Source organism: Argentina silus, assembly GCF_951799395.1.
Source record: "Argentina silus genome assembly, chromosome: 2".
Classification (NCBI taxonomy): domain Eukaryota; kingdom Metazoa; phylum Chordata; class Actinopteri; order Argentiniformes; family Argentinidae; genus Argentina; species Argentina silus.
In genome coordinates, this window is record NC_139656.1 from 13,844,143 (window position 1) to 13,858,876 (window position 14,734).

A 14,734-nucleotide genomic window follows, 5' to 3' on the forward strand; every position below is an offset into this window, starting at 1 on the left:
AAACAAGATGACATTACATTCTTTTATTTGTTCCATGTTTTAATGAAAATCGAGATTTAGCTTACTGGTGCTAGTTGTTCTCTATGAGAACTGTAGCAAACAGACCTGTGTCAACAAATCTCACTTTTGGCTCTATTCACAGACTTCAGTAAAAAAAACTAAAATTCAGTGTGACTGGAGCGAGATGTGTTTTTGTAATTGTTTTATTGTTGAAACTACAAGTACCCGAGGCAGCCAGGAGTTTAATGTTTAATCTTAGGATATGCTGTACGGTTGATCGGGGAAGCTAATCTTTTTCTTGATCGTTTCCGATTAAGAAATAAAGGCCTGACAGTTTATCCAGCAAACTCTCCCCCTTCAAATGATTCATCAAAAAGTGCTATACAAAATAAATGCATTATTATTATTATTATTATTATTATTACATTCTGTTGCTGAAAATGTGGACATTCCCAACAAATGTAGACTACTTTTCTAATGAAAATTTCATTCAGTAATCAATATGTTGCATTAATAAAGCTGACGCATGCTTATTCATGTCAGGGCTGCGCAAAGCTCATAGATTGTGTCACTCACCGGTCCTGCAGCCCACAGATAGACCAACCCACTACTGATTACAGCATATTGGATGACTCATATTCTGTCATTAACCCAGCTTGAATCACCCACGCACACAGTTCACTTTCATAGAAGCCACATACTGTATGACTTTGCTTGTTGTATTATTCCTTCTCGTGAAATAGACTTCCTACAGTACGTCCCTTCCCACATGTATTTGAGTAGAGAGAGTACGTGTTAATGTTACTGTTAAAGTGTTAAACACTCTTTGCTTTGTCAGGGCACTGTGGGGTGGCGGACAAGTTGCCAAAATGTGAGGTGTTGGGATTGACATACTGACAAATATATGCAACGCTTATCACAGCTGTTTATAGGCCTTGTGTCATAAACCTGAGATCTGATAATTTCATGCTTTTCACTCACACTAACCACTATGTTATTCTCCCATCAAAAGTCACCAGAATTGCTTGTTTTACATCCGATGGTCGTTATTGTTTATACGCACTGTCAAATGTGTGCTGACAAATGTAAACAAATACAGATGTTTGCAAGTGCAAGACACATATGGCATCCTTCACAGCTCTTATCACCACCTTGTGGTGGCTTTCGGCAGCACTTCACACCGTGAAATTGCCTCAGCGGTGGGACTACCCCGCTGAAATGTCGGTGTGCACCTATTAAACCTCTGCCAACTGTGACTGCTGACTGCACTAGCAGAATGTACTGTATTCTAAAGTTTACAGAAACATGTTGTCTACTCGAGTACAAGCAAATGCCTCCAAATTCATTGAATGGCCCTTAACCTACAAGCTAGCATAGGCAACAACTCTAGGCAAAATACTGCAACCATTCTACGGGCATGTGGGGGAGGATTCTTGGAATGTTAAATCCAATGAAAGTGCAAGCACATTCTCCCATCCTTCGGTCCAGTTCAGTCCAAGCCAGATCGGCTAATCTAAAGTTCTCCAGACCCCCAAAGGAGGCATGAGAACGTGATTTGGAGGTATGGCTATGTAAGACTAGATGGCCCTTCATCATACAGTCAAGACACTACAACTAGGGAGCTTTTCAGGGCCAAAAGTAGAAAGTTCTTGACTTGCCAAGTCAATCTTCAGACTTAAATCCAATTGTAGGTGCATTTAATTTCCTGATTATTAGATTTTAGACAAAAAAAGAAACGCAAAACAAACAACAACTGAAGATAGCTGCAGTACAGGCCTGGCATAGCATCACCAAAGAAGATACCCAGTGTCTGGTGTGGTCAATCTGTCCCATTACTTTTGGTGCCCCGAAATAGAGGGACTATGTATGTGTTATAATTTCTGAATGGGGAAACCAACATGTACAAAAATAGCCTTCGATAAAATCTTCTGGAATATATCTATTCGAGTATAGAGCCAAAAGAAGAAAAAATGCTTTACTGTCCGATTACTTACAAAGGGCACTGTATACAAAATTAACTAAAGATATCTAGCACTGCAGACTTTTATTTTTTTCTTGAGAAAAAAAAATCACTGCAGACTTGCAAACAGTTGTGATGAATACTAAGACTCAGTACTGACTGTATGCAAGGGGCTTTATATACCAAGCATCAAAACAAATGAAGGCGCACTACATGACTGGCCTCTAACTTGGCACGACTTTCTTTGGCACTGCTGCCCTGAGTGCTGGTGCCAAAACATAATATGGTCAGTGGTGTCATTAGTCAGCAGGAAACCATCATCAGAGATCGCTGACATGCATTTGTCAGGTCCATTACACTTGTTCAGGTTAAGATATGGTTCAGCTATCATCTTTATAGGCCACAATACAGTTGTATCTAATACAAGATATTCAGACACTCTTAATAGTCTGCAGTGGTGACCTCACCTCTTCTACTCTTCTTCATTTACACTGAGAATATTCACATCCACCATATTGCTTTCACTTGCCCTGTGTTTGCAGATGAAGGAGAGGAGATGAAAAGGGGAAGCACAGTACAGTACATGATGCTATTGAGATGCACCCCTAGGGTCTTCTTGGTTAGCTGCTTACAGGCAAAAATCATTCTTTAAGGATCAATTAAAAAATAAATCATACTGTGCCATCAACAAGTGACACAGCAGGCTCTTTGCAATTAATATGCGGAAGGAGGAGATATCATAGAGAATGACAAGACCAAATTGAAGCTAATTCCATTTCTGTGATGGCCTCTGTAGCAATTAGGTAATACATCATCTATTTGTTTGAACGCTGTGGAGACCCCCTTCTAATTAGATTTTAAACTATGGGAGAACCAGCTTACTAGTTGACACTGCCTAGTTGTTGTTGTTGTGTCTCCCACCACTAGGTAATATGATTGAGTACATTTTTGTAAATGTGTGTGCTTGTCTTTGTGTGTGTGTGTGTGTGTGTGTGTGTGTGTGTGTGTGTGTGTGTGTGTGTGTGTGTGTGTGTGTGTGTGTATGTGTGTGTGTGTGCGCACATGTGTGTGAGTGTGCACATGTGCACACACAATGACTCACCATGGATAATATTATCCCTCTCACTCAGTAATGGAGCAGCCCTAACAGAGTCGTGGCAATGAGCTCTCAGCCATGGAGCCTATTTCCCCTCCCCTCTCCAGCTGCACACTCATCCACTGTCTCAACCAGCTCCCATCTGAATGCCAGCCTCAGCCCTGAATGCAAATGCCACTCAACTCCCCAACATTCACTTACATCTTCAGGGGGGGCTGTTTTTCATGACCTTAAAAGGCTCGTGACACCGTCCCCAGCTAAAGTCTTCTGCCTAATGAGTATCTGTGAAGTTGAAACCCTGTGTGAGTCCTCCCGGTTAAGTAGCTCCTCTCTCTCTCTCCCTGTCTCCTAATGATGGTTGATGTTGATAATGAGCTTGGCTACATCTCCGTCTTATCTACAGATGATTGGGTTTCATCAGTCTCTGACTACAGTGTTTTTGTGTTTGCACCTTTCTATAATTTGTTCACAGTCCCAATGTATCTCGATGGAGTGCACACAAAAAACAAGAGGTTTGCTGAGTAACGTAAAACTGTAATTTTAGGATGAGGGTAGGTAAGTTGAGTTTGTTGTTTGTTGAACCTCTCATCTCAATTAAAGTTATCATTATCTTGTGTTTTCGTTAGATTTGATTGATATGCTTTGAATAATTCAATTAAATGTATCTCAACATGGAGAGACATAGAGGGAATATCAAGATCGCAGCAGGCTGTTGGTGTCATTCCTCTCCCTGTCTTTGTTTGGCCAGCTGAGGGGAACCCAGATGGAAATGAGCTTACTCACTGCTATTTATTGTTTCTTGTTTACCCATGAAAGGCTTAGGCATTTTTCATATACCCTCATTGCATAATGAATCTTCATCTTGACATCTCATGTCAAAAGCACAGTTAATAAGTTGACTCTTTGTAGATTTTATTTTTTGTTCTCATCAAGGGAAGTTTCTAAAATGATCTGGGTCGTCAACTGCAATTAGGAATGTTTTTGAATATTTATTGAACCAATCAGGTCGTCATTGTATAATTGGATATTGATATGGCAATTACATTTTTCACTTTGTGGAGCATGATTTTAGATTAGCCGAGATGGTGGGGATCACTCTTACAGAGTACATTTATGACCCTCATTTGAGTCTCAACTCCCAAAAGTGACACACATTCACCCAAAACGCTAGGAACTCTTTCTTATATCTCTCTCTGCCATGTCATTTAATTTATAAAGACCCCGACACTTGAGGTGGCTTTTAGCTTGGACTTTGGTAATAGCACTGTGTGGGGTTTATGATGGAATAGGGAGAGCTCTGGACCCATGCCCAAACAGCTTTGGGAAAGCGAGACTTGAAAGAGCAGGTAAATAGATATGGATTTTCAGGTCCCTGACTGCATCAGCCTTAGATTGAGGCAATTAAATCCAAAGTACTGCACTGACTGGATATGAGCTTGTAGTTCAGTGCAGGTAATCAAAGTTGCAGCTTCATCATAATTCTATTGATGTTGTGGAGGCTTGGAAAGCAAATCTGTGGACTTGGAGCAGGTATTAGCAATTTTATCTCAGACTGGACAGTATTAGATTGACCCCTGAGGAAGAAGTCATTGGCTCTCAGTCATGTACTGCATTGTGAATTGACAATTGTTCATTCGTTCGTTCAAGTATGTTTTAAGAATTATCGCGGCACCGTGATGGCTTTTTATGGCGGATCAGCAGTGTAAAAATGGCTTTAGAATAAGAGAGAGGATACAAAGAATGGAAGGAGTTCTGTGGAGATGTGATGTGAACTTGGCGTAAACCTCCCTGATAAAGCTTAATAAAAAAATACAAGATATGCAGGATGTTAAAATTATTTGTTTTACTTTTTTTCCCAGGTTAACGGGACAGAAATTGAATATGAGTTTGAAGAAATCACACTAGAACGGGTGAGTATGAAATCAATGATGTAACTCCATATAGACATGGAGAGGTAACTTGGCAGTCATTGAATTTGAATGAGGGATGCACCATATCCTGTTTTATGCTCTTCTGGAGCTTTAACACTCATCTGCGGCATGTCCCATAAACGGCTTCATAAACCAGGAAGCACAGTCATTAAATGTGACAGGCAGAATGAGTTTACAGGCCAATAGAAGGTGGGAGGCAGCTGCTGGTGCAGTGGAGAGCTGTGTCTGAGTGTATACTGTATGATGTCAGTCTCATGCTCACTGTGACCAGCAGCTCTTCACACTAGGAAAGTATAACATAATTTCCCGATCCAAACCTATGGTATAGGAACCCATTCATTTTAATTGACTCCACATTTTGTTCTTCAAAACTGTAAACTAAAAAACTAAAAAACAAAAAGGAACTATAAGTTGTTGTAATTGTAATTTGTTGTTTGAATTCATATATCAGCGAATATGATAACACCAATCATATTCTTCAAGAAATGTTTGATTTTGTGCTAGTATGAAGAAGAAAAAAAACATGTTAATCTAAGCAACCTGTATCACATTCCCCAGTGCATTTCAGAGCCACAGACTAACTGTGTCCCCTTATCTGACTGAAACCACCATGTGGAACTAAACATCTCCTTAGAGAAGGGAGGACCATATCTGAACTGCTTGTCTTAATTAAAATAGTCAATGATTCCCCAGCGTGTCAATGGATTGTCTGATGCTAGGTATTTGTACATCATACTGTACTAGACTGTACTGTAGTACAGTCCTGTGTTCTTTACATCACATTTTTACTGAGTTTGTAAATGAAATGCCCATCACACTTTGTTATTGCGCCCTCCACACTTTCCTCTGAAGCTAATTGATCTCAACCAGACAAGCTCAATAACACAAACATCTTAATCCTGTGGGTGTTTTGAGTTGGCTGGCCCTTAATTGGGGCGTGCATTTGCATGACAAAGGCCAATGCTAGCATGCTCAAGGCTCTGTGGCGATAAGAGGCTTAGCTGGCTGCAAATGACATTTTGACAACTCGAATAGGCTCCCCATGACCAGAAATAAAGCACTAACAATGGGAAAGGTCAACACAGCTAAAGGAACTGCTGATTTGTCGAACAGTGGAGCCTGGAGCCCCCGGTGTGCAGCTAGCCCTCTCAGGGGCAAGAGAAGAAAGACAAAGGGCAGCTTTGAAATGGCTAATGCTAACACTACAGAATGGGCTATTCAGGCTCCACCACGGGACCTTGTATCTATGCCCTCCACTTCTACTGCCTAACCAGGGGCTTAGATTATGAGTGCACTGGAGTGAGTTAGCTACCATCACTTCTATTGCATCTCCTACGCAGATGAGCTGTGTCTGTTTTTCCGGAGAGCAAGGCTTGCCCCAGAGAGATCAGTGCCATTTTATTCACCATGTCCGTCAGCTCAGCCTGCAGGGTTTTTTGGATTTTTAATCAAGAGAAGCCCCTATTCCCATCAGTTAGCAATTTAATAAAAGCGTGACATTCAATTTGTAAGTGTGTCAAGGGGGATTTGGCTCATAAAACTGAGTAGAGTGTTCACTGGCTGAAAAAAAAACAAAAAAAACAATTCAGTTCTCTTCTTCAGACTAGATTTATAGAAATGGAAGTGTCATTACCATCATGAAAAGAAACCATTGCTCTTTGAAATGTGTTACATAAGCCCAAAAAAAAGGAAGCTAATCAGGAAAGCCAGTGTCTTATTGGTGAATAATGAAAAGTGTTTACCTGCTTAAGAGCTTGCTGCGTCCTGAGGAGCCTATGAAGTAACACTAATATGAAAAGCAAACATATGGAACTCTGCCAAGTGCTGACTTGCTCTTGCATAGAAAATTACAGCAAGACTGATTCATGGAGGAGAGGGAAAAGCTTAGAAGGGAGGGAGATGTGAACACAATGGGCTCTTTAGTTTCCTAATGTACATATTGTATCTGCTGTGCCTTGTTCCCCTTCCTCTGCAGGGAAACTCAGGGTTGGGCTTCAGCATCGCTGGGGGGACAGATAATCCCCACGTCGGCGATGACCCAGGGATCTTTATCACCAAGATCATCCCTGGAGGCGCCGCAGCAGAAGATGGCCGTCTAAGGTCAGTGCTATGGATGGAGTCCTTTATAAATCTACACTTCACAGAAAGTGATTGAACCTTCACAAAAAGCACTTTAGAAAGTCACATAGCAATTTACCAAAGGGTAAAAAAGTCACAGTTCAATCATTATTGAAAACCACTTAACAGAAAGCACTTCCTCATTAAAGACCCTCTTGTTACGTACGTTTGTGCTGTACAATGATTAAAGCAGTGAAGCCTGTAGCCTAGCTAGCCTAGTGTTGTAATTATTCTCTGGAGAGCCTCACCTTAGATATTTTGCTGATGCCTCCAGATTGCTTTGACTGCTGTGAGCTAGTTTTTACACCTTATACATTTCAAGGTTGTAGGGATAGTTTGCCAAATGTGTGTCCTATTTGAACACAGGCCTTGACAAGATAGAATATTAGGGGTCGGTTTCCTGAACATAGATTAAGCGCAGTCCTGGACTAAATCACACTTTCAATGGAAAATCTCCATTGAAGATACTTCAACCGGCACTATATAAAATGCCTATATCAATGTCTTTGTCTTGTCCCGACATTTTAGGAATTTCAGACAATTAAACAAATCTGACTTTATTTATTTTCACACATTGTTTTTTTCTGCCCTAAATAAGACTATGCCCAAGGTGAAAGGATAACATGCATAAATTCACCAGTGTAAGCCCAGCTATGCATAGTCTTGCGGGGCCAGACGTGTTGCCTCCCACAAATTGCATATGCTTCCAGCATATCGTCTGGAGGCTTATTTTCTTCAAACTGAGTAGACGGAATGGGGAGAGATATACACGCACAGGAAATCCGCCTGTCATTATTCGTCAACATCTCCCAGACACAAAATTAGTTGTTAATTTCTAGAGGCATGCCAATGTTAGCTGTCTGCATTAGCTATAGTGATGTATTTTGATCCATAGAAAGCACCTTCATTCTTCCACCTTCATTCCGGGCCCCTACCTACCCAAACTTTCATTTGTCTGTAGAGATGTCTGTCCCCGAAAGATTTTTTTCTCCCTCGAAGTTCTCAAAAGCTGGATCTATTATTTTGAGGCATACCGCATTAGCTGTTAGGGATGGCTCAAGACTGAGCCATGCATGTCTCGAACAATCTTCCAAAGAGCACAGCAGCACCCACTCAGTGTACCTCTTGTAAGAATGTCCTGTAAATTTTCTACTACAGAGTTAGTCTTAAATGTTAATGGTATGGAGACAAAGCATGCAGCCATTGACATCCATATCTTGGTGAGGATAGAGAAAGGCTGTACAGTATACTTTCAGGCAGAAGTACCTCATCCATCATTGGATCTAAGTGTATTTTGTGTCATGTTTTGAAGGCTGTATCCTGTATTGGATAGGCCTAATAAACCATACTGTATATTATTGTGCTGTCATGGGGCCAGGCTTGATGAAAAAGGGACTTTCCCCTCTCAGGCTTCATTATTTGTTGCCTGTGCCCAGCTGAATCTTGTTAATTTCACCTCAATACATTTGACAATGTGTGCACACTCCAGTTTCCAGTATAGGATTATTTTAAGATATCATACAGTATGTGTTGGGCAGGATTACCGTACTTATATGCTGTTAACAGTAAACAGTATATTTCATACGCATTGTAAAGATCACTTTCCTGAATGAATTCGTGGATACAAGACTAATAAATATGAATGCATACTTTGAGAGGTAGCCAAATAATGTCTCCTTGATTAATTGTGAGTCAAGAGAGTAATAACCATTTAGAGAGGCAAATACATTGTATATGTACTCCCTGTTTTACCCTTGCCTGACTTTGGGGAGCTTTGGACGTGAAATGCTTGGAATAAATCACCTCAACGTTCGTAATTCATTTCTGAGTCGGACAGGGTGACTAATGCATTTCGGGGGAAGCCCTAATGTCTCAAAGACAGGATGGGTTTTGGCAAGAGAAATAGCCTATATCCTCATACTTCAGACTAACAGAGCTCACTATAGAATGATGCTTATGACTGATAAAACATTGCCAATATAGATGTGTCTCTTGCTCTGCTTTGCACTGTTAGAGACTGTGTGTGTGTGTGTGTGTGTGCGCGCATGTGTGGTGTGCACATGTGTGCGTGCACAAGCATTGGGTCCCAGCTGGTCCCTTCAAGTGTGCCTCAGGAGAGTTCTGTCCTTGAACACGAGGGCATAGATGTTTTGGGCCTCTCCTCAAGGGGTTAGAGAATCATACTGCAGCAGGGGCTTTCTACCCTCCCCACACACACACACACACACACACACACACACACACACACACACACACACACACACACACAACACACACACTCCTGCATACAACTGTACCCTTTGCCCCATGCTTTCAATATAAGCTATATATATTTATATTATAATATAATATAACTACTGTTTAAAGCAACTCCTGTGTTATTTGCACAGAAGCATGTCCTGAATAGGGCAAGTGTTTACATTTGATTTGTAAATGTGCAGTTTGGTGTGTGACTGATGTTCAACACTGATACTGAGCCTGGCTGGGAAGTCATCCGGCACTCTGCTGCCGATGTCTAAAAATCAAGTGTTAACTCCCTCCATCTGGGACATGTTGCTGTGCAAATCAAACACACTTTTAAAATGCAGCAAATCACTATCTGCAATGGATTCAATCTCAGCCATACTCTTTTCCCCACTTTAACGTTAAATGGCCTCCCTTCTCCCTCCAGAGTGAATGACTGCATACTGCGAGTAAATGATGCAGACGTATCAGAGGTGTCCCACAGTAAGGCCGTGGAGGCCCTCAAGGTGGCCGGCTCCATCGTCAGGCTCTACGTACGCCGCAGGAGACCAATGTTGGAGACCGTCATTGAAATCAAACTCATCAAAGGACCAAAAGGTTGGAGATCCGTTTTTCTCTTTCTTATTCTGGGGGTACCAAAAAGTGGCTTGCTCTAATCCTCTAAAAAATCGATTTCCCCTGGGAGGCTGATGGTATCAGTGGGAGTGGGCGGGAAATCTGAAGCTGGAAGACTTCTACAGTACTTACAGCACTTTGTTGTGTCAGATAAACAAACATTCATGTACACAATCTGTCTCTCTCTGACACACACACACACACACACACACACACACACACACACACACACACACACACACACCTATTTTATCTACTGTATGTGTCTACAGGGCTGGGCTTCAGCATTGCAGGTGGGGTGGGTAACCAGCACATCCCAGGGGATAACAGCATCTATGTCACCAAGATCATCGATGGTGGGGCGGCGCAGAAGGACACCCGCTTACAGGTTGGAGACAGGTTGCTCATGGTGAGTTACTCTGCTTCAATCAATTGTGGGATTTTATTACTACTGACCTGCCCCCATGTCTGCCCCAGTCCCCCCTCTGCTGGGCTTCAAGCAAATACTGTATGTCTCTCAGCTAATCACAGAGTAGATGAGTGGGCTGTGTCTAGGGTAAGTTCTGTTTTTAAACTGTTTTGAACTATTGAGAAATGACAACACTGCATAAATATGAACAAGCAAGGGTTGGAGTCCAGTAAATTCCAGTTCAGTCAATCCATGAGAGGAATAACAAATTCCATTTCAAGAATAGAAAAATGCTTATTGAAAATAAGTGTTTATAATTGGAGTTGGAATTTCAATCCATCCCCTGAATGTACTACATTGAAATGGAATTGACCTCTCAAAACCGTTGCAAGTATTTGACCTTCTGTAGGCTCTTCCTATTGTAGTCACACACCCTTGCTTCAGGAGGCTGAGTCACTTAACCATGGCATAATTCAATTACTTTGCCACCGCCTCCCTCTCGGTGGGATCCCAGGCATCATAATCCAATCGCCAAGCTGCTTTTGGCAGCACCTAGGAGCATGCCCATCTGGCATGAAAGGAGAAGTGTGTTTTAAACCCCTCTTACGTAATGCCTGGGATTCTCTCCATGCTCGTGTCTCTACATCTCCCCCCTACAGGTAAACAACTACACTCTGGAGGAGGTGTCTCATGAGGAGGCTGTAGCCATACTGAAGAACACGTCTGACGTTGTCTATCTGAAGGTGGGCAAGCCCACCAGTGTTTACTTATCAGATCCCTATGGGCCTCCTGATATCACGCACTGTGAGTCTTCACCTCTTTTTACTTAGCCTGTACAGGTAGTAGTAATGCAGCTTTATTTGGAGTAGTGTTGTGTGTTCGAGAGAACTATTCACATTCACAGATGAGTAGATACATAGCACATCTACTATTATAGTCAAAGACAGAGTTGACTTTGAATGCACAATCCTTTTAATGTTGTTATAGGCTGTAGTTAGCTTTATTCCAAATATGTGGCTTCAGTTATGAGGGATGAAATGAGGAGTACCTATGAGCACCTATTTGATCTATTAGATTTTTCATTTTTCTTACATTTTACCAGGCTCCAAACCAAATTGGATTGATTGATTGGTTGGTACAGAGGGTTGTCATATCCCCCTCATAGTTTGGGGTCACTTCAGAATGCTTATGTCTGATGAGCTATCTTATGCACTCTCTTTTCAGCGTTCTCTCCAGCAATGGAAAATCATATCTCTTCCCCTGGCAACAACGGCACTCTGGAGTACAGATCCAGTCTTCCCCCCATCTCCCCCGGAAGGTACTCCCCCCTACCAAAACACTTACTCGGGGAAGAGGACATAAACAGGTTGGATGGTTTTTCCTTCTTACGGTAATTACCTTCCTTCCTACTAGACGCCAGTAGAACTACAGGTAGAATCTCTGTCCCCTCCACCTCATCCAGTGTTGTCAGCTACTGTACCTGCCTGTGTATGTCCAGCGCTCTGTGTGTCCTCTCTGGAATCCTGTATTTCTGTTATGTTGTCAGGTTGCACTGTGTCCAGTTTCATTTGGAAGTGCTGTACTGTATGTGAACAGTAGGTGAGGATGTAGGTCCTCTGGTCCATTTTCACTGAGTAGACATAAGGGAAAGCATTTGCGTAGTTGTTTCAGCGCATCGTTAGACATACATGGTAACATTGTTTTGCTTTGTCTTTAAAGCCTGTTGTCAACTGGATACAGGATGTATAGGATGCTGCATTATAAATGATAATAGTCCCCCATGATGAAATCAGGCTTTATCTCCGACACCAGTGGGACAATTTTGACAAAAGTTGGGTGAATTTTGCGTTTTGCCCTACAGATGCGGCATTTACAAAATTACACTGATTGGCCCAATTTTGACTAAACTTGGGCGAATGATGCGTCTTGCCATAGAGATTGTTAGGAGTTTTGAGGCTTTTGTGCTGGCGACATGGAGAGGGAAAAGTTGTAGACATGGGGAAGGAAAGTTATCTATAAGTCTCCATGAAGGGAGATAAGTGGAGTGTTATGGACATAGTGATGAGGAAGGAGATTGATGGAAATGTAAGGCCCAACGCCCTCTGCCTTGATCCTAATGGGCTGTTTACAGTTGGTTCCTCCTACCGTGGCACGTGGCAGACGTGTGTTACTCCTAGATGCTGCCAATTGATTGGCTCAATGCCGAGCATACGAAGAGCAAGAAAGGAAAGGAAATGACTTTGTAGCAGTCCATTGGGAGAGGAGATGTTTGAGTTGTTGTCAGATCTGCTACTGTATCAGTAAAAACTTGACAGGACAAGACAAGACATTGAAACAGTCTCAACTCATACAAAGGAAAAAGTCTGATGTAACTACACTGTTAGCTGACCTGTACACGTGCACTAAAACCACAAGCCAAGTTGAAAATAAGAATGTCACATTAATGTCTTGACGTGTATAACTTGAAACAAATTCATCATAGCCCAGTGCTTATTGCCCACCGTTTCAGGTTGTCTTCTTTTTAATTTAGTATGTTGCATCTAAAATAGGTAATGTATTAAGAAGCTTTATTGATCCAGGGTTTCGTATAGTTAAGTTATTTGGCATGAAATGGAAACAAACACTAGACTTACAATTCAGAGGGTGGACCCCAAGCTCAGATTTTTAAGTGGAGGATTATACTCTTGAGATTTTACTCAGCCCAGGTACTTCTCTAAGGATTGTCTATTATCTTCTGGTTTAATTCATCCATCACTCTGTGTAATTGTGTGATTGATATTTCTGTGTCTCAGTATTTCTGCTTTAAAACAACTACAGTATGTATCTGAGCTCCAGTCCGTTCTCTAAGGAGTAAACACAAAGAAAGGTACGGTTCTGTCCCTTTTTTTTGTAATAATCTCCAAAGCCTTGAAGCCCAGGTGGTGAAGCAGTATGGTGGACATTGCCGTTGTACTCCTTTTTTCTCTCTCTGACCTGTTTAATGAATGCACTCGAAAAATTAAGAATTATTAATAAATTATTATTAATTAATAATGAATAGGCTACGCTAGTCAACGAGGGGAGCACCTTATTACAAAGCCGTAATAAGAGGAGAAAAATGGTGAATGAGAAAGAGAGAGAGAGCGAGAAGGGAATGGGAAAGGGAAGGGGAAGAGGGAGGGGACAGAGCCTCTTTACAGTAGTACATGTGAGCAGTTTGGGGAGAGTGTGTACCCCCATTGCCTGACCCCAGGACACCAGGACCTGGCCTACCATGTGCCCAACCAGGTTGCTCCAGAGTTCCAGCTCACTCAAACAGCTCATTCAGCTGAGCCACCCAGGGATGATTCAGCACAGGTTGTCAAGCAAACTCCATTGAGCACCATTGCTTTTCCGCTCGGGACATTGCCGCCAGGTCAACCATTACTGAGGCTCAACACAGTGCCAAAAAACTCTATGGAACATCCAAAATACACTTTTAGCCTTGTTTCAACCATCTGTAAAGAACAACCAATAGCTGCAACTGTAGTTCACTTAAAAAAAGTCTGTGTTCTGTGGGTGTGTTCCCTTTGTGAGGATGTTATGAGTCTAAGAAAGTCAATCTGTTTGTTTGATTATCCCATGTGATGTTGTACGCTTTTAGCCGTGGATGAATTGAACATTATTTGCTTGGCAGAAAACCCAGATTGCTGTTTTAGATTTTTCTCCCTTCATTTGATCTTCAGCCATGGCAGAATAATTGATCTTGGTGCCGATCACTGATCACTCAATTGGGTGCCACTCTCTACCACATTTCTTCCAATACCAGTGTATGACACTTGCTTTTCTATTTTAAATCTGAGTTTTGTTAAAAACAGGCTGAGAGATCTGACATTTTACTAAACATCAGCATTATATGGGTGGAGGTGGCTGATGACTTACCGGCAAGTCCAGAGACTCCCTTGTTCATTCACATGACCCAATCTATACAGAGGAAGTTCAAGTGGAAGCTTTGTCCCTCCAAACTTATAGACAGGCTCGTTCGGGTAAACCGAGTCTGCTGACTCAGTCGATTACATCGCTGCAGGTCCCTTCTGCTGTGTGCCATCTCCCTATCTGTGTCTTCACCTTCGGTTTGTGTCTAAGCAAGTGGGGAGATGTGGAGCTGACAGAGAGCAATGATGGGGCGTTTGGCCCTGAGCCGATCTGTGTGGTGCCTCTGCAGCAGACAGCATGCTTGGCTGGCTCTGATACTGTGACACGCCACAAAAATATAATTAAACAAGCACCCTCCAGGAGATGCACCGCAACCTCAGTATCTAAACCGCATCCACGCTCGCTATGTCTGCTCTACTGGGTGGATCAAGCAAACAATACCATATTGACTGGACGGGTTATCTGCT

At 42.1% G+C, this 14,734-nt stretch overlaps 1 protein-coding gene across 3 annotated transcripts in view; it reads left to right on the top strand.

Annotated features, from left to right (window-relative positions):
- dlg2 (discs, large homolog 2) overlaps positions 1-14,734 on the top strand; it is a 177,261-nt gene that overhangs the window by 134,523 nt on the left and 28,004 nt on the right. For all 3 annotated transcript variants that reach the window (XM_083665055.1, XM_083665051.1, XM_083665052.1), the window contains 6 exons: positions 4,916-4,966; positions 6,963-7,087; positions 9,777-9,946; positions 10,237-10,373; positions 11,033-11,177; positions 11,598-11,739. In XM_083665055.1, the coding sequence (XP_083521181.1) occupies positions 4,916-4,966; positions 6,963-7,087; positions 9,777-9,946; positions 10,237-10,373; positions 11,033-11,177; positions 11,598-11,739 (770 nt within the window). The remainder of the gene's footprint in view (positions 1-4,915; positions 4,967-6,962; positions 7,088-9,776; positions 9,947-10,236; positions 10,374-11,032; positions 11,178-11,597; positions 11,740-14,734) is intronic.